At 47.4% G+C, this 18,359-nt stretch overlaps 5 protein-coding genes across 5 annotated transcripts; 4 read left to right on the top strand and 1 right to left on the bottom strand.

Annotated features, from left to right (window-relative positions):
- Positions 1–2,775: 2,775 nt before the first annotated feature.
- LACBIDRAFT_308163 (uncharacterized protein) lies at positions 2,776–3,088 on the top strand (the record flags this gene model as incomplete). Its single annotated transcript, XM_001886659.1, has 2 exons — positions 2,776–2,916; positions 2,966–3,088. The coding sequence occupies 2 exons, from the start codon at positions 2,776–2,778 to the stop codon at positions 3,086–3,088; spliced, it is 264 nt and encodes an 87-aa protein (XP_001886694.1).
- Positions 3,089–4,590: 1,502 nt separating this feature from the next.
- LACBIDRAFT_332146 (uncharacterized protein) lies at positions 4,591–5,432 on the top strand (the record flags this gene model as incomplete). The annotated part of the gene is made up of 6 exons (XM_001886658.1): positions 4,591–4,833; positions 4,889–5,032; positions 5,120–5,162; positions 5,242–5,279; positions 5,385–5,400; positions 5,422–5,432. 6 exons carry the CDS (start codon positions 4,591–4,593, stop codon positions 5,430–5,432), a joined length of 495 nt encoding a protein of 164 aa, XP_001886693.1.
- Positions 5,433–9,566: 4,134 nt separating this feature from the next.
- Positions 9,567–11,450, top strand: LACBIDRAFT_332144 (uncharacterized protein; the record flags this gene model as incomplete). Its single annotated transcript, XM_001886657.1, has 8 exons — positions 9,567–9,626; positions 9,664–9,876; positions 9,925–10,097; positions 10,151–10,415; positions 10,477–10,761; positions 10,817–11,085; positions 11,137–11,212; positions 11,268–11,450. The coding sequence occupies 8 exons, from the start codon at positions 9,567–9,569 to the stop codon at positions 11,448–11,450; spliced, it is 1,524 nt and encodes a 507-aa protein (XP_001886692.1).
- An 848-nt stretch (positions 11,451–12,298) lies between these two features.
- Positions 12,299–16,097, top strand: LACBIDRAFT_332143 (uncharacterized protein; the record flags this gene model as incomplete). The annotated part of the gene is made up of 13 exons (XM_001886656.1): positions 12,299–12,365; positions 12,533–12,581; positions 12,973–12,985; positions 13,032–13,170; positions 13,243–13,470; positions 13,517–13,660; positions 13,886–13,942; positions 14,009–14,231; positions 14,299–14,321; positions 14,396–14,512; positions 14,565–14,745; positions 14,793–15,280; positions 15,334–16,097. The coding sequence occupies 13 exons, from the start codon at positions 12,299–12,301 to the stop codon at positions 16,095–16,097; spliced, it is 2,493 nt and encodes an 830-aa protein (XP_001886691.1).
- A 507-nt stretch (positions 16,098–16,604) lies between these two features.
- On the bottom strand, positions 16,605–17,919 carry LACBIDRAFT_332142 (uncharacterized protein; the record flags this gene model as incomplete). The annotated part of the gene is made up of 5 exons (XM_001886587.1): positions 16,605–16,687; positions 17,104–17,163; positions 17,228–17,319; positions 17,534–17,608; positions 17,762–17,919. 5 exons carry the CDS (start codon positions 17,917–17,919, stop codon positions 16,605–16,607), a joined length of 468 nt encoding a protein of 155 aa, XP_001886622.1.
- Positions 17,920–18,359: the final 440 nt, after the last annotated feature.

Genomic DNA, 18,359 nt, shown 5'->3' with positions numbered 1-18,359 from the left:
GGGGGGTTGGGTCCTCGACTGCGAGAGTTTTGAATCCAACGAGGCTGTAGTCTTCGGCTAATGATATCATGGCCATGTTCAAGGCGGCGAAACGGGGTGGGAGGGCGCATGGGTAGGATATATTGTCATTTGCGGAGTTGAGGTTGACGATGGATATGGGCTGGGAGAGGGTGGTGAAGAGTTGGTGCTTGCCGTACCAGTAGGTCAATTTGCCGCTGTCTGCTGAGCTGCAGACGATTTCGTCAAAAGGTGTAGTACTAGTTGGTGGAGAGTAGTGCTTGGAAGTTAGGTTAATTAACTGGAAAATAACCGAGACCAGACCGGACCTAACCGCAAAAAAACCGGACCGCGGTTAGTGGTTAGTCAATTCTGGAAATGAAATAACCGGTTATTTTGCGGTTAACTAACCGTTAAAAAACCGGTTATGACCGGTTACAACCGACCCTATTTTACCCCTTCAAAACGCATCTAAAAGCATGAGAAACGCTAAAAATCTGACAGAGTTATGGTCAAATCTCTAAATTATTGGCTAAAATAGTAGGCTTTCAAGAATATTATTATAAAATTGTCAATTCTTCACCGAATTTAGCGTTCTTGGGCTTGTTTTAAAGCTACGACGCATGGCAATAATGTTTACTGCAAGGAATATGAGAAATATACGCCGTTTTAATCGATTTTCTATTTTTTCGGTCCTAACTGGTTAGTAACCGCAACTAACCGGTTTTCATCGGTTATCTTCGGTCCAGTTAGGTTATTTTGGGTCTGGGAACGAACCCTAACCGGTCTCGGTCTCGGTTAGAGCCCCTGGGCACCCAATAACCTAACCTAACCGGACTTTCAAACACTAGTGGAGAGAGAGTAAGTAATGCACGAACAAACAAACAATTAACTGCTGGTTGTTTCAAACGTTCTCCAGCGACGTCCTCGACGCGCTCCAAGACGTACTGTGTTTGATGTTCGACAACTTGCGGTGCACCGTCACGGTAAGCGCAAGGTAAGCGGTCGCAAAACCTCTAGGTGGTGGTACAAACCAACTTTCTGCCGAATTTTTGACAGTTCGGCAGTTCGAACGGAGAACTGAACAGAACTGAACAGGGAAGAACGGTTCTTACCAGTTCAGTCCTGTTCGGTCCTCAGTTCTGCCTGGAGGTCATCAGTTCAGTTCTCAGTTCTCAAAAAGAGGTGAAGAACTGGACTGAACTGAACTTCGGCAACACTAATTTTAGTGCATCTGTGGTATGATAAGCATGAGTGAAAGACGTGTAAAGATATCTTATGAAGCCAAAGACGGTCTTCACAAAGCTCTGTGTTCATCTTTGAAAGATTGTCGATGGTCCCTCAAAGATGACCATGTCTTTGAAAGAAAATGTACCTGTCTCCCGAAAGATGTGCAGTCTTTATGTCTTTGGAGTCTTTAGGTCTTTCCAAAGACCCCAAAGATCCCCAAAGACAATAGTCTCTCCTAGACAGACTTCGATATGTGAAGTTGTACCTTGGTTCACGATATATGAACAAAGACAACCCTCATGTTTGAGGATATACAAGAGGAGACACACACACAGAGATGAGGAGTAGGACACATCATGTGAGAAGCGACACACCTGGTAACAATGTGTCGTTCTTCGTGATTTCGCATTTTCGAGTGTGCCGTGCATAAATTCGAAACTTCGCCACAAGTTACGAGCGTGATGATCGCTGTGACGACTTGGTCACGACCGCTTTCTCATCACCACCACCGCCATTTGCTTGCCTGTGCCCCACCACCCCCCTCGCTCTCTTCCTGCCCATCTTGCACCCTCGCTATGGCTGACAAGGACCAAGAGAACGGTCATGGGCTCTTTCAGGTGGTTTCCACTTTGTTCAGCCCCGGATTTTTGCTAACAACCCACCACCATCACCTCCCACACCCTGTGCCACGGCAAACGCGACCACCGCCCCCAATTCAACCCCCTCTCGCAAACCCAACCCTCGGATTACGACTAATCGCCCATGAAAACACCCACAAAACCGCCCATCTACCAACGGCAACAACCCAGCGCCCAGGATAAACCACCCACGCTGACGGAATCGGCCCATGAAAATGCCTGCACAGACAGAATCCAGCGCTGAGGCCCATCGACGAGGACCCAGTGCCACTTGGCAAACCAACAGGGGATACGGCACCCACCGTGCAGCCAGGTGTGTACCCCACGCCTCCCCACTAACCAACCCCGAATGACAGCGAAAACGCCAGCGCCCTTTGCGACGAGGCCACCACTGCGTCCCGCCCGACCACGGCCACCGAGACTACATCCTGACACCCAGATGCGCCGATACTAGGCCGTCGACAGTGAGGATTCTTGGTGCGTACATTCCGGGGTCGCGAGGTTGCTCCCTCTCTTAGAATTTATGTATAACTTTGTATAGTAAGTAGTTTAAGGAATAAAACATATAATCCTAAATTTTACTTGAGCATGGAGAGGCAGATTTTGACTTAACCACAGAATCTTTGGTGTATGATACATAGCTAATTTCCGTCACACATCAAATTTTCATTTTCTGATAATCCAAAAAGGGCGGAATCAATCGAGATAGTATGGTATCACGCGGATAAGATTCGACACACCTTCCTGAGCAACTTGAAGTGACCGACATTTGCCATCAAATGTGTTGAACATTGGACAGGTGTGTCGTTCTCCATCAGGTGTGTCGTGTCTCATTTCTGTGTGTGTGTGTCGACTCTTGTCCGTCCTGCTCATGTTTTCCTGATAGGCTATAGGGCTACAAAGCCGAATCATGCCTAACGACAGGATGCGGCTACGTCTTCAGCTTGACTTCACAGACTGCTTTGGAACGGGGAATACGTGGAAGGTTTTGAAACCACCAGCCACAGACTCGGCGGGGAACAAATCTGCATGCGAGGGTGTAGTGATTTCTGCCCCCCCGTCTCATTGGCACTAGACCCATTTCTGATCTATTTCTCCAGCAGAACTGCGCCCTTCACATTCAGGGCTACACTGGACGGACGGACCACCGGGCCACATATAGCAGCCCTTCGCTTGTTGGGTGCTCGTCGCCGTCAGAAACGATGGCGAGTGGTTGGCCCTAGTATATACCGAGAGCGGCACCTCATCTATGGAAGGCACGTTTCCTTTTCTCTCCTTCCTCAACTTAATGCTTATCGCCTCCTCTTCAGAGAGATTAACCACATGATGAACGCCAATTAAGAATGTGAATAGGTCTTTGGTATTACCATTCTTCTTTACTCACGCAAACAACGCGGCATGCAGGAACTGGCATATAATATTTGGTTCTAGTCCCCAGGGTTACGCTACTTTCGCCTCTGTCATCAAGCTCGTCTGTCGTTGCGGGTATTACTTGGAACTGACTGTATTTCACGTGAAACCTCGAGCGCCGGTGCGAGAAGGAGGGTATAGGTATGTCAGCTGGAAAGGCACGGCTGAAGGGCACTTACCAATCGTTCTCTACTAGTTAACCCCTTCCTCCTTCCCAACGCAACTTCGTCGTCGCCTCTCACTAGCTGTCGCCTCGACATTCGTAGCTCCCCACTATGACAGATATCGGCTCTCCCCGTCTCTTCAAGGAGGATATATCAACGGATGCGTGTTACTGGAACAACATAGACAGCATTCTTGCCCAGGGCTCAGAGGTAGTCGACAGTTGTTTTTGCGACCACTTTCCCTCGTCATCGCACCTTCATCCCGTTATCGCATAGCATCTATGTCTCCACACCGCCTCGTCGTCGTCGCCAGTCGCCCCAAAGCGGAACCCTACTCTACGGGACCTCGGACCATCTGGGCGCGGCTAAGAAGAATCTGAAAGGCAAGGTCGTGCATGAAGTAACCTTTTAGATTTAGCTCCAAACCCAGTCTTCATGCCCATCCGTTGTGATGCTGGGTCTATTGATAACTGTGAAGAAGCGATAAAAATCGATACCTTCAGTAGCGTCCTGGTCTTGGCAAGTTCTTGGCGTGTATGACTGTGGAGATGGGAATGCAACGTGAATGATAAAGGAGTACGTCGAATTCACACAACCGGCGACGCTGCGCCGGACAATATTTTAACCAAGTCCAGGTGACTGCCCATGCTCGAAATTCTGATTGCCACTGCTGCCTACACGTCTCCACGCATTTTGGACACGCTTTTGCCCAACTTGTGCTTTAATCTCCAGCGCCGTAGATGCATTCCGGACCGACAGTGGACTCGAGACAAGAATCTTATTCGCTACCTTTCCATTAAATCAGCCAGATGGTAACCAATCCGCGGTTCCCTTTGTTCGTATCAAAAATTTGAGCCTCCGATGACGATGGCAAAATGAATTCCTGTTTGCCTCCTCCTCCCTGGTAATGTGAACCACCCATTTGGATAATAAGGCAGTGACTCTGACGTACGATACCCTTTTTTTAGCAAATATCAATTCATGCACGGAGCTGTCTAAATCCCAACCAAGATATTTATCAAACTCAACACCCCGCACAACTGGAAAAGGGTACAAATATTTAGCAGGCTCTACAGGTATAAAATCAAGGCGACGCACCCCCAAACTCTCCAAGCCCCAAACACCAACTCGAATTCTCATACATACACACCATGAAACTCCTTCCCCTCATCAGCCTTGCTCTTTCCTTGAACACGTTCACCGTCAACGCGCTTGCCTCTTCCGTTGTCCGAGCTCGATCCCTTGCGACGGTCGACGAAGCCACCAAGCGTGAGCTATTGAATCTGCTTCCCCGTGATCCTCTTCCTCCCGGTCAAAGCGCCATTATTCTGTGCGACGGAACCTCCCGCACTGGTAATTGTTATGCCTACGAAGCCGCAGTAGGGACTTGTAACGTAAGTCAAGATTTTCATTTTTATCCGTCAGAATCTCACTGTATAAATATCATAGGCCGTCCCAGACCATTTCCAAACCAATCTCTTCTCGTCTTTCGCCAATCAAGGGGACGTTTGCTTCCTGTACACCACGGACTCGTGCACCGCCAACAATTGCGAAGCTTGCGTCGACTATGATGGCTGGAATGACATGACGAGCGTCAGTACCTTTGAATTCCTTCCACATGATCAAGCTCACAGATTTTTTTTGTATAGTTTGCTGCTGTCTATTCTTGGAAGTGTGTAGTCGCAGATAGTAACGGATGCTCGGACGCAAACTGCGTTCATAAGTAGATTTTGAGTGTTTTGAAGAGCAATCTGGACGGTGCTTCGGTATTTGTGATAGTAAATGATGTATATATGCCATAGTGTCTGGGTGTGTTGAATCCGGAAGTTCACCAACTACAGTACGTGGCGCAAGTTCCTTTCAACCTCCTCAACAACAGCCACTTCTCAAAAGGTGCTGACTGGCAGGGTCACTAATTCAATAGTAGAGAATAATATAGTAATAGAAAGTCTCCTGGTATGGTATATGCAGTCGATAAATAGTAATAATGTAGTCATCTAATCATAATCGTGGCCGTAAAATATTAGTCGTGAAGTAAGGTAAATCAAAAGAATGAAATAAATAGTCCGTATACCTCAACGCTGTAAAAGAGGCTTGGCCTACCATCCCAGCAAGAGCGCAAAACCGACCACCAGCCACGCAAGAAGCCCACCATCCCCTACGCACATGCGGACCCCAGCGCTAGCCTTGGTGCCGTTATTTGCCGAAGAGGTCACATCGTCGTCCACCGCCTTGACCATCGAGGAATCACGCAGGATCGTTGCAGGCAATGTAGGCTGTGTCTCAATCTTCCCGGAGCCGAGCATCACCTGAACGCCGACGGAAGGGACGCCGTTGACAACGACGAACAACCACGCGGGGCCGGGGGCGATGATGGCAGGGTTAGGAGGGAGCTGTGCGACATGGAGAACGGCAGTGTTGTTGCTGAACCCGGTGTAGGTAGATTGGAGCTGAAGGAGACGTTGGCCCATGTTCTTGTGTGACAGGGTGTGTTAGCAATTATATCAGAATCAAAGAGAGAAGCACGTACAATAGCGTGGGTCGAAAATCCGGTTTTGATAAGGACGACCGTGGCCCCAACCACATTGGCGACGTCGCCGAACAGATCGGCGGAATCCAAGCTGATATCGAAAGATGGCCCACCATACGAAAACTGAGCGATCAGACCTTTGGGCTGAGGACGCCTCATGTTATAATACTTGGGGAAGAAGCGCTCGGTGCGATGTTCGGACGGGTATTGCAGCTCGGGAAGATCGGACCAATCAGAGTTGGGATTTGAACCAGAGATGAATACCGAGCCTGAAAAAAAATCAGTCGGAGAACTCCAAAGGAAACGATTCTAATAATCACCGTCAGGAAGGAGGGTTGCCGACGAATGATACATCCTAGCAACGGTACTGGGAGAAAAACCATCGCTCGACCATTGTTTTCCTGCTACTGCCTTGGGATCGTAGATGAGCGGGGTCAGAACCGGATCGTCCGCATACGACTGGCCGACAGCCCAAGTATCGTTTCCGTAGCCAGCAGTGCCTATATATAGCAGATCAGCGTTGACGATGAGAGCCCTCAACGCGTACACGTACCCTTTCGCGCACCATTGAGAGCCAAGACTGTTTGATCGGGGAGGAGGATCAAGCTTGTGAGCACACGCGGCTCCGGGAGGGGATCTACATCTCGGTATTTTCCTGCAACGTCGGGGATGATCTGGACGCACGAAGCAGAAGTCGGGGTCTCCTCGCGTTGAAGCCAGGGGCGCGCCACCTAAATCGTTCACCTTAGGGACGCCCAGTGCCGTGAACGCGGAAAGGAGCTTACTGGTCAGTTGGAACGTTGGAACCGCCACAAAACATGATAGTCGCCGTGTAATTGTTGTTCGGAGTAAGAGGCATCATGGTGGTGCCAGCGCTAGCAGGATAGGTCCGTACCGCTGTCTTGTAATCCATTAGGATGGTTTGCCAGTTAGATTGTATCAGCAGCTTTCCAGAGGGAAGGAGCCAGGTGAGCGGGAAGAGGTTGGTCGGGAGGGTGTTTTCAAGGAAAGGGGAGCGGAAGGGTTGGCCTCTGGATGGGTAGAACTCGTACGTGGGGTTGTTCTGTCCTGGGTCGTTGACGAATCCTCCGGTCCTGCAACCACCGATCTGGATGGAGTTATCAGCTGGAATAAATTACAATTAACGGAGCGACGTACGATAATGAAGCTTCCATCCTCAAGAGTCTCCCTACGAGGCCGGTCAGTAATCCCATTGGAGTGTCTAACGAGTACTCACACTGTGGGGTACCATCTTTGATCAATCGCAGTAGGCGAGATGGACCACTGCATATTGCCATCAGGACCTTTAGAGAGCAGACGAACACTATGACAGGCCTTGATCAGAACAGACCGACTTGATAAGATGATAGACTCACGAGTTGCGGCCATCGAGATCATTGTATGGCCCTCCTCCATCCTGGCGATCAGCCGTCATCCCGCCATACGTCACAGCTTGATTCCCACCGACGATGGACCAAGTCCCGTCTCCCATCACGCCACCACCCTAAAGAAAGCATCAGCCACACACGCGCAAACCAAATGACCAAAGAGCGTACCGCGCAAAACGAGTTGGTCACAACCTCCATGGCGTGCTGGTCATTATTGCGGAGATCCCACTCTAGCGCGAGGTCAGATAGTGTATGCGCGCAAAAAAGGTGGCTGACCTTGCGCCCAAGCAGGATGACCATTGATCTGACCGGGATTGTTCTCAGCTCTGTCGGTGATATAGACCTTATCGAAAGATCCAAGAAACATCTACGCGGAATTGAGTAAAGGCGTGTTTGCATGCATCGTCGAGTTACTGACCTGCTGTGCATTGACGAGACTCTTACCGAGGATCTCAAAAGTGCCTGGAACTCCATGATGAGCGGGTTGTTGTGGTTGGGGTGCCTGTTGCTGGGCGATGGTGGCTGGAACGGCGAGGGCGAGAGCGAATAGATTGTGGGCGTAAAAGTTCTTCATGTGGTCGTCGTCGAGGATTAGGTAAAGATGTCGTTAAATAGGCGCTATGTCGTTAGGGTATAGTGTCTTGAGGACGAAGAGAACAGCGAGGAGGAGGGAGGCTAGAAAAGGAGAAGAAAAAACAGAGAAGATGGTGGTAGTTAAGGAAGAAGGGCGAGATCGAAAACTCGCCTCTAGTCAGCCAGTTCTGTCACGTGTGCGCGTCGTTTCCATAATTCGGGAGAGAAATTCTTCCAAAGCTTTTCTTTGCTTCTCATCTTTCCAAAGAGGATGAAATTCGGAGGTGAGTAAGTATTTCCAATTTCTTGAAATCATCTGCGGGCGAGTCGAATAATGCAAGATCTACTAGCAAGGGGAGTCCAAGATTTTTTTTAATCCTATAGGGTTGAATTTTTTTCTAAACTAACTAACTAAGGGTGGGAATATATTTCCAAATATAGAAACATTACATCATCATGTCTATGATCATCACAGCACAAGCCTGGGAGTCCGTCAATGCATGCACGCAACTCTGTCAACAATGCAGCAGCTTTTGGACACAAGATTTGACATGATGGAAATGTGAGGGGGTGGGCAATATTGATATAGGTGCTAGTCCCACCTGCCAGCCCAAGGCCGAGAGTATAGTTGCTGGCCTTGAGCTTGAGCTTGAGGTCTGAGGCTTGACAAGTAAATTTTCAGCAGACTAGGCAGAGGCCCAGCACTGCAAGGACTGTGGTTTCTCGCAGCATGAAAAACTGACATGCTTTGGCCTGGGTTTTTGCGAAAGCTTCTCTTGCCACTTTCTTTTGCTTATTCTCCTTGCATGCTCGACTGTGTTTACGTCTTTTGAAGTAGTTTGGGAGTCCTACTGAACCTCTCACAATTGAATGAGGACATACCATGGTTCCATCTTGTCTGATGTCGGCTTCAGTCTAAGTAATGTTTTATTAGTTGTGCCATATCTTTCAGTGTGCAACCTTATATTTCTATGCAACATACTGTAGCATTTCATTCAATTCGACAGGGCCCGTGATGTGTGATAGTTTGAGGCCTGTCGAAATTTTGCTTTCGACAACCACACAAATTCGCCGTGACAAGCCGAAAATTTGCGCAAATTTTCGACCATTTAGCGCTGCAGGCCACGAAAAATTTCGACATTTATCACATGAGCGCCAGATGATTTCGACACCTTACAAAAATCTACGTGACCATGGTGACATTTCAGCAATTTGAAGGGCACTGTGATGCGTGACCGTCGAATTGAATGAAATGCGACAGTACTGGTTCTTTGATCTCAGGAGGCTTCTTTATTGAACAACTTGACATTTTGGACTGTTTCAGCTGAGTATATACAAGAAGAGTGGGATTGATGCACAAAGAGTGGGATCGAAACGATGATAGTGGGATTGAAAAGGGGAAAGTGTGATTGGAAAGGGAAGAGTGTGATTGTGTTGTGATAGTGGGATACAGTACTGATAGTGGGATCGGCATAGGCGCCTGACATTTCAATGTCCGACCACCTGCTCAAGAATTGTTAGGCAGAACATTTGTGGACGGAACATTTGTGTCCCAAGAAAATTTTAATTTGAAAAAAACCTTCGCAACCCCCACCACCACTCACGGTTGAGCTAGCCGCCACAGGCGCTCCCAATGATGCCTATGATAAACCTCACCGATGTTTCTTTGTCCAAACTCCGCCGGTATCGTGACTTTGTGAGTTCATTATCCATATATAGACTGTCCCCTTAAGTATCTTCTCAAGGCCTTCCAACCCGCCCTCGCTGATCAATCTCATCAACCATTTTTCTCCCTTGATTGCCATGAGAACTGGACGACACTTTCCGGCTATGAACTCTATGAAACATGGCTCAAAAACTCGAAGGATCTAAGCCAGGATACTGGCCATGCACAAGCACTTATCGACGGTGCGACTGCACGCGATATCAAGCAATTTCGAGACGTTGTAAGCATCATAGTAATAAAATTCCCACTACCTCAATGTGTTTCACAGATTACGACACCAGCGTACGCCAAGAAGGACTACTTCTCAACCGACAACTTCCATGACTGGATTCGTCCAGTGGCATTTGAAGCGTGGATGCTCTGGTTTAGGGAAGGAGTAAAGGAAGTGGGGTCACGTCCATCTTCCCGGATGTCATCGTATACATCCTCGTCTATTTCACGGTTAGTACCTCTGCATATCCGATGCTTTTGTTGAATTAATCTTCTATTAATAGCCCTCCCTCGTGTATGTCTGAGACAGCAGACTTGAGCTCAGACAATGAGAGGATTCTACCACACTATCCCCCCTCATCACGGGCAACCTCGTCTGTGTACTCCATAACTGCGAGCTCTCCTGATGTCATCGTCATTTCGGACTCGGACGATGATGAAGGTGAAATGTGCCAGAACTCACTGGTTGTTGCGAGTCACATTGTTAAAAGGGAACAGAAGGAACGAGAAGAAATCCCTCAAGCTATTAAACGTGAATTTTTGTCCTTCGTAGGTCATACCCTTAGTTTACCGTCTAATTACCACAGGTTCACGCTCAATCTCCCCAGAGATTGAATTCCCGCATGTTTCCTCAGCAGGTATCACAACCGTTAAGGGTAAATCTTCGAAAGGAAAAGCCAGGATACCCACAGACACCTGGCCGAAGCCCTCTGATCCCGTCAAACTCACCTCGAAACTCACTGTCAACTCAATATCAACTATTACCTCACTACCATCAACGTGGACAGTTCCCCGGAACAACTCAGCCACACTTGTCGATCTTTCGGCACTGGACAGCCTTCCGCGGAAGCCCAATGGTGATGAATATTCAATTGATGCTCTAATTCGAGCTGAGGTATGTCTTAACGCTAGCCTTCACCCAGATAATTCACTCTTTTCATTCCATGCAGGATCAAGACTCCTGGGGAGGGTCAGCTGGTCGCTCTGCTGGGGAAGTCTACGTCTTTGGGTTTGATGACAATGACCCCGCAGAAAGTGTCCACTGCCGCCGCGCATACCTTCACTGCAACGGCGTTGATATGTGTGAACATTTTGATCAGGAAATCCTTGAAGACTGTGAGCGTTATGAGCCTGATCCTCACGAGATGCGAGAGCTCTGGTATTGTGAGCTTGACGCTAATTCTCGTGAGGCACTGGAGGAAGCGAACATCGTTTCGAGGTGAGAATTGTTTGTGAATTGGCTTCAAAACATCTGATTTGTGACCAACAGGTTTTATGCCGAGGTACAAAAGCTCAAGTGCAAGGTTCCATGCACCGGAAAGCCTGTCATGCGAAAAATGGCCTCGGTGTGTCCAGGTTCTCGGATCTCCTGTTCTTATCATTAACTTATTGCCTTCGAAGGGACGCTCAAAATATGGGAAGGAGTATTTCATTGGTTGCTCGGCGTGGAAGTATAATGAACGTGATGACCATCGGTACCTCCCCATCCCTTCGAACGTTGATGAAGATATACTGGCTAAGGTTATGGATAATGATGGGGTGCTGCCATTAAATATTGCGTTGATACACTTTGCACGGGGATGAACGTGAAAGTGCGAAACACGCAAACAAGGATCAAGCGCATCGGGGGAAAACCCTATACACCTAACACTCACACACACACACACACACACACTATCACAATCTCGGTGCAAGAGTTCGAGGGCCTTTGGTATTAAGAAATACCACTTTTGTCTTCTTAGGTTTAAGTCTCAAGAGTTTTCGTAATAAAACCGGGTTTTATTATTGGGTGTGGTATTAGAATAGTTTAATAGAACAAAGTATGTCTTTCAGGGATCCTGGTTGCTCAAATGTAAAGTTCTCGCACACAGACTTCTTTATTGACACGAAACACGAATTTATCGGACTTTTATAACTCCCTTGAGTTTTTATTATGTCACTACGCTCCAAAACAAAGGGTACGAGTACGCTGTCTCGTCTGAATGATACTGTGCTTAAAAACCTCTTATTCAAGTCTCCAAGTAAGCTGACTCCCAAGCACGCTGGCTTCGTTCACACTGTACTTTTCTGACCACGAAGAAATCTCCTTTAATTGATTACAACTGTCCACCTCCTAAGTCTCTACTTGGAGTGCAACTAGCTGGTCAACGGGGGACGATTGCTTCCCTTTTGACCTGCTAGTGCGCTCCTTATATACTCCAAAACCCCTATCTACGCTTTTACATGTGTTTTCTACGGTTATATATCGGTCCGAAATACAAATAGCTTTTAATGATTGTGTGGTATAGTTTGTAGTGTCTCTCTTGTGGTACACTACAGACTTTGTAGTGTTAGTATCTTTTCTTTGTCAACGCATCAGTGTTTGATGTGTACGCGGAACAATCCGGTTTTAATTATATCTAGTCCGGACCGGTTCCGCATGCTTCTTTATCATGGTCTCGGCTACTAATTTGACATATCGTGTCATTTCAGTGATGGGCGTGCTGATGCGTGTGATACGTATGCAGACACACTGCCGGCTTCTTTATTTCCGGAGGTCGTTAATTTAAAATACCTCGGCACGGTTTCTGTATCATATGGAGATCGGATGGCACTCCGAAGAGCTTCAAATGACTTTCTTAATTATCAGGGGGGTTTCCAGGATGGATTACCTAATGTCTTTCCAGGTGTGCGCATCACGCGTCTTGGACGATACGACGCATCACTCTTTGATGCGTACGCGGGAATTGCCGTACTCGACGTTCTACATGGCCACAAGCCACGCTTGGTCTCGGTACATATACCACATAGTTGTAACATAGTCTCTCTAGTAGTAGAACATTATCTCATAATGTCCACATGTAGTTTATCCTCTAGAAGTCTTGGTAGATTTATCACAAGATAAAAGACCGAGTTTTTCATATTAAAATCCATTTCATGTTTCTAAACCCTTGGTAGTAATGCAATCTTGTTCCCTGCGTTGGGTGGTTTACTCTAGAGTCTCTTTGTACTCTATTTCATGGTGGGTGAATCCTAGTAGGCTCCAAGTATAATGTCACGGCGCATACTGCTGCCAGCTCCAAAGCCTTTGTCCTATGTTCAGACTCGACGCATGTGCACTTTTTAGTCTACTGAACCGGGTATGTTCATAGACTCTTTATATCATTACAACTGTATGTAGTATAGTTGCAGAGAAGACCGTTTAACAGTAAAATCGCGAAAATCAGATTTTATACGGTTGAACACGTTTCACCCGTATCAGCGTCTAACGTGAATGCGACCTGTGTCTTGGCTGTTCATCCAAGAGTTGCGTTGAAGGCGTGTCGTGAGTAAACTAGAGTCATGTCCAACCTATATATCCCAAATAAAAATTCCCTAGCGTACTCGCACATTATAGACGGCAAAATCTCACACGGAAAAATTATTGAACGAAAATGCCCAACTCGTATGGCCATTTATATCCCTGTTGACGCTTCCATTCGCAAGGCAATCGTTTACTTGCGAAACCCGCATAATCACCCAATGTATCCGAAGACCAAGCCAAGTACCGGGGAGAAAGATCAACTCAGGCAAGCAATCAGTGCGGCTGGAAAGCGTGGGCTCACTGTTCGCAAGCTGATCAATGGTATAGTATTCTGATTCTTAGGTTTGACTTGATATTTACCCCTCAGGAATTCCAGTGCCATCGACATCTGCTATTTACAACAGCATGTCTCTACCAATCGCATCCCCTGCATACATGGATCGCCGCAAATTAAGAGATGAAATTCGGAAAGAAAAAATGAAGGACCATCCAAAGGGATTAGGTTGGGAAGGTTTGCATAATTTTACAGCAATTATATCAATTGGTAGCTCACTGATTTATAAAGGCCTCCTACACGAACACATACAACGTGAATCGAAGCTCTCTGCCGATAAACGCTACATCCAGGCAGTCATGGTTACTCCTGAAGCAAAATGGGTCATTACAATGCATCCCCGTCTTGCAAAACATTTCCACTCTGTTCTTTATCTTTGTATTGACTATACCTTCAAATGAGTGAAAGGTGATGTCGATGAATGGGAAGTTGTCGGTTTTTTGGATCGCTTCAAACGCCGTAAGTAATTTTTTGATCAATGAGCTGTTTCAAACACCAGGTGTCTCTAAATTTTTTCCAATCCAGGTGTAACACTGGCACACTTCTATTGTGATAGGAATACCCGGAATGCCTTTGGTCGACTGTTTTCCAAGCTCTTTCAAATTATTCCTGAGCTTACTGGATCAATTTTAAAGTTCTTCGCTTTCTTTCCTGGCGATCCTAAGGCGCTCCTACGAGCAATCATTTTAGATGCTGAAGCTCCACAAGCGCAGGGATTAGGTGATGAATTACTAGTATATGTTGCAAAGTATGTGCCGGAGACCACATCAACTGTTCCAAGAAATGCACTGGAATTGTTGATGATTGTCTTGAAGACTTGTTGCATTCACTTCGAGAGGTTCGTACCATACTTCATTCAACTCAACTACCTCCATATCCTTATGTCCATAAGGAACATCGACAAACTTCCAGCTACAGTATCCAGAGAAACCATCGCCCGTTTGAAAGGATTCATGGGACTTCGGAGCCACAATGAAATTCAAGAATGGCGTGAATTCTGCCGGAATTCCTTAGATAAGTCAGTACAAGGTAAGCCGGTAAAAATTTGCACCAAAAGTTCACACTCACTTAATGTGCTTAGACTGGTATCAACAGAAAGTCAACAATCCATGGCTTTTGCCATCTCTCAATGCTTTCCTGTCGAAGATGGATGGTACAAGCTGGAATTTGACACCCAACCATTCCAATCTCGTTGAAGGTGGTCACTCGGGAACAAACGATGTTACATCCATAGGCAAGGAAATTGGCGAAGCTGTCACAAGGTACCTTCAAAGTGTAATTTTTGTCATCATTTAATCTACCCTTCCAGCGCATGTGAACTTGACAATAAAGTTGCTGATGAACTTGAGGCGATGGAACAGAATGCTGTTCTGCCTAAGCGCTGGAATGGGCTGTCTGAAAGGGAACACCTAAATACCCAGCGTCGGGCTTGGGGTCATGCAAAACAGAAGGACCGTGATGATAAACTCGCTCACCATGATGAGTTCACCACCGAGCTTCAGATGCTTTCATCTCAGCAGGCTGACTCGTTAAAACTAGATAAATCTCTTCAGGCGCAGATCCAGATGCTACGAGATAATCAGAGTGCCAATTGGAAGGAAGAAATCAAGGCCCTCCAGCAACAAGTCGAAGCAGAGAAGGAAAAGCGACGAGGATACAAAAATCGGCGGCAAGTTGTTAACAAATCCATCCAGGAACTCAAGGACAATGGCTTAAGTGGGGCTCAAGTTCATGGGCGCCGTCCAGCATTATCAGTTAAAAGCAAGACAGTGGATAAAGACCTACCCGAGGGGCCTGGTACGTCGTTGCTCTGTAGGTATTCCAATATTCAACCAATATTATTCATATAGGGAACAACGTGGATTTATTGGAGGAATCTATCTCAACAATTCCTCCAGGCGACACGCATCTTAAAAAAGATGACACAAACACACAGAGTACATCGCTGGTTGAGTCACTCACTGCGATGCTCAATAGTCAAGAGGACAATTGCGGCTTGAATGAGAACGCCGGTGGGTTATTCATTGCCTTGCATGCAAAATTGCATTCGCCAAAACTCTTTGTCCTAGTTGGTCTGTTCCCCGACATGCCAGTCAATTACTATGACCATGGCCATCCTCCCATCAACAGTCCCAACGCTTTCGGTTCTGGCTTTGATTTTGACTTCAATGAATTTGATTTCACAAATATGGACAACTTTGACTTCGAAAACATGGACGTCAATGCTCTGGGTTCGGCAAATCTGGATGTCGGCGCAACAATTGATTATGAACAGGCCTTCATGGAAGCTGCCTTATCGATAGGTGTACAGGAAAATAGGCCTGACTATTTTATAGCAGACAGCTCTCAGCTCGTTTTGCCCCCGTACCCTTCTCATCCCAACATCGACACCATGTCGTCTATTGGTACTTTGGCAGGCCTCAGTTCCTCTCCAGTGCTGACATCCAGCAGTGGCGTGCTCAGTGCGCCTATCCTTCCAAAACCCGATGGTGATCACCGCCGGCCCACTAAGCGCAGAAAGGTCGACGAGGTTAACGCAGCCCACATTCTTCCCGAAGGTCTTCAACGAAGCCGAACAAAGAGTGCTAAGGCCACGGCAGCTCTGGGGGAATAGCTTACTATGGACACTTAAGTTAGTTTACACGAAACTACATACATATTAAAGTCTCCAGTACTTGTCATATCGAAGGATCCATCAATCAGCGTGGCGCTCCCAGAGATTAAAGCCAAAGTCACGACATCCACATCCATACACGTCGCACCCAGCCCATATAACCTCCATGCCTGCCATACCTCCCTCTAAGGCACCAATTCTCTCTTTTGCGCAACTCAGTGTAATCCTGCGCCAGTTCAAAGTCATCTGGTCGCCCTTTGTTGGTGGGTGGCTGATGTTGCGATGGAGCCGAGAACACCATCATATACCCTTCTCGTGGATAGGTAAGGTGGAGGGATAACGAGAATATGAGGGATGAGCGACTCTCGTGTCGTTGAGGGGAGGATCTTGTAGAAGTTGGCAGAGAGGAAATGCGAGAAAGAAAGTTGGGTTCCATATACATTCGGCCCCCCGCAGGTCAACGACATCCACCCTCTTTGTCCCTTGGCATTGAAAAATGTTCGTAACCTAATCCACGAATTCACGAACGACGATGAGAACCTCGATCAATCCATCGTCCGCACTACCTTGATCCCCCAAGGTTACACACACTAAAGTGAAGCCATGCATCCGTGTCGTCTGAAGGGCCCTCGATCAACGTCAGATGGGAGAACACTGAAATAGGCCTATGACGTATTTGGCTTCAAGCCTCGAGGAGAGGTGGTGGGGGGGCAGTCGAGATTGGCATGTGCAGACGTGTTGTTGGAACACTTGACGGCAGGGCAATCTAGTCGGCTGAGGATAGAATGCGCCAAAGTAAGGGCGAGATGGTGGATAATGGGGAACTATGTCTGAGATCGGAACGTTGGTGGATTGAGCGGGTGGGGACGTCGACGTTGGCCTGGCACTGCTGTTGTGTTCAGAAGGCATCCGGCTGGATGGTTTGTGATACAAGGAGGATGGCCCAAGTGTTCTCTGCCCATACCCTTGAGTCAAAGGTGCATCCGCACATGTTGAAGGAACTTACCCCAAGGCGTAAACACAATCAAATGTGGTGTTCTCGAGAAGCCGGCCTCCGTGACGAGCCCTATCAAAAATTTGACTGGTTTAGAACCTGCATTTGGTGGGGATGAGAGTGGTTTGAGACTTACAGCCAAAACCAAAGCAGAAGAGGGCAGCAAAGTTGTCAAGATGGATGTTGCAGATGAAGAGAAGCGAACGCGTGTCGCAGTTGCTCCCACACCTGTCAGACCCATGACGTCACACTCAAGAACCTCCCCATGGCCTATCCACACCCTGCTCCCGCTCCCGTGCTTCTCATATCCCTGCGCCGTAGTACCAATGCATAGCGTTACAGCGGCCTCGCTCAGGCTCTCTTAGCAGTACACAAATCCTGTATGATGATTAGGTTAAAGGCAAAGGATGATGCGAGATGGCATACCTTGTGAAGCACATACATTCGTGAAAGACAAATGCAAACTCGACCTTCGAAGATGGAGGCAGTCACGATAAGGTGTCCTTTCTTACGTCGGCTTGAGAAAATGTTAAGCAAACTTGCATGCGAACGTTGCAGAATCTACGTACCAGGTCTCAGTTCAACGGCACGCGATCCAGGAGGTGGAGATCACTTCGAAGCATTCCCAAACATTAGCAATGAATGCGACACATTTTAGACGTATACTCACCGGTAAGACAATATGAACCAAGATCCTTGACCATTCTTCAAACCTAAACTCGATTTGCGGCCGTCGGGGACTCTTGGATTCAGCGGTACACAGGGGAAGACATTGTCACACAAAGCACCAGCGGAACGTAGAGATGCGGATGCATATGCAGTAGACATGATGGTGGGGGAAGAATGACGATGTTAGGGAACACACTGAAGAATACACGTGACATTCTTCTCACCTTTGGGAACCAAAATCCGGACCATTCGGACTAGTGTTGCCGCAATGTAATGTACATTAAGTTTAATGTCAACCTTAAGGCGCATTATGCCTATATTTGGTGGCTTCAAGGGGCTTTAAGGTGAGGCAGTGTAGGGCTGGGAATTGCGGGGAATTGCCGACACCGTGGTCGCGCCTTGAAAAAGCTTGAAGTGACGTCATTGGAATAGGCGCGCTGGCCTCAGTGTTGTGCGTTCTGAGTAGTAGTGGACGCGTCGAGCAGTAGCAGTCGCGCTGAGGTCAAAAACCATCAGGACTCTTTCCAAGGCTGTTTATACATTAGCACAGCCTATACAGGAGAGATGGCTACATATGTGCAATATAGATCCCGCGCCCA

Source organism: Laccaria bicolor, genomic scaffold (genome assembly GCF_000143565.1).
Source record: "Laccaria bicolor S238N-H82 LACBIscaffold_39 genomic scaffold, whole genome shotgun sequence".
Lineage (NCBI taxonomy): Eukaryota > Fungi > Basidiomycota > Agaricomycetes > Agaricales > Hydnangiaceae > Laccaria > Laccaria bicolor.
The sequence above is the reverse complement of the archived record's forward strand: the minus strand, read 5'-3'. Positions and strand labels throughout refer to the sequence as shown.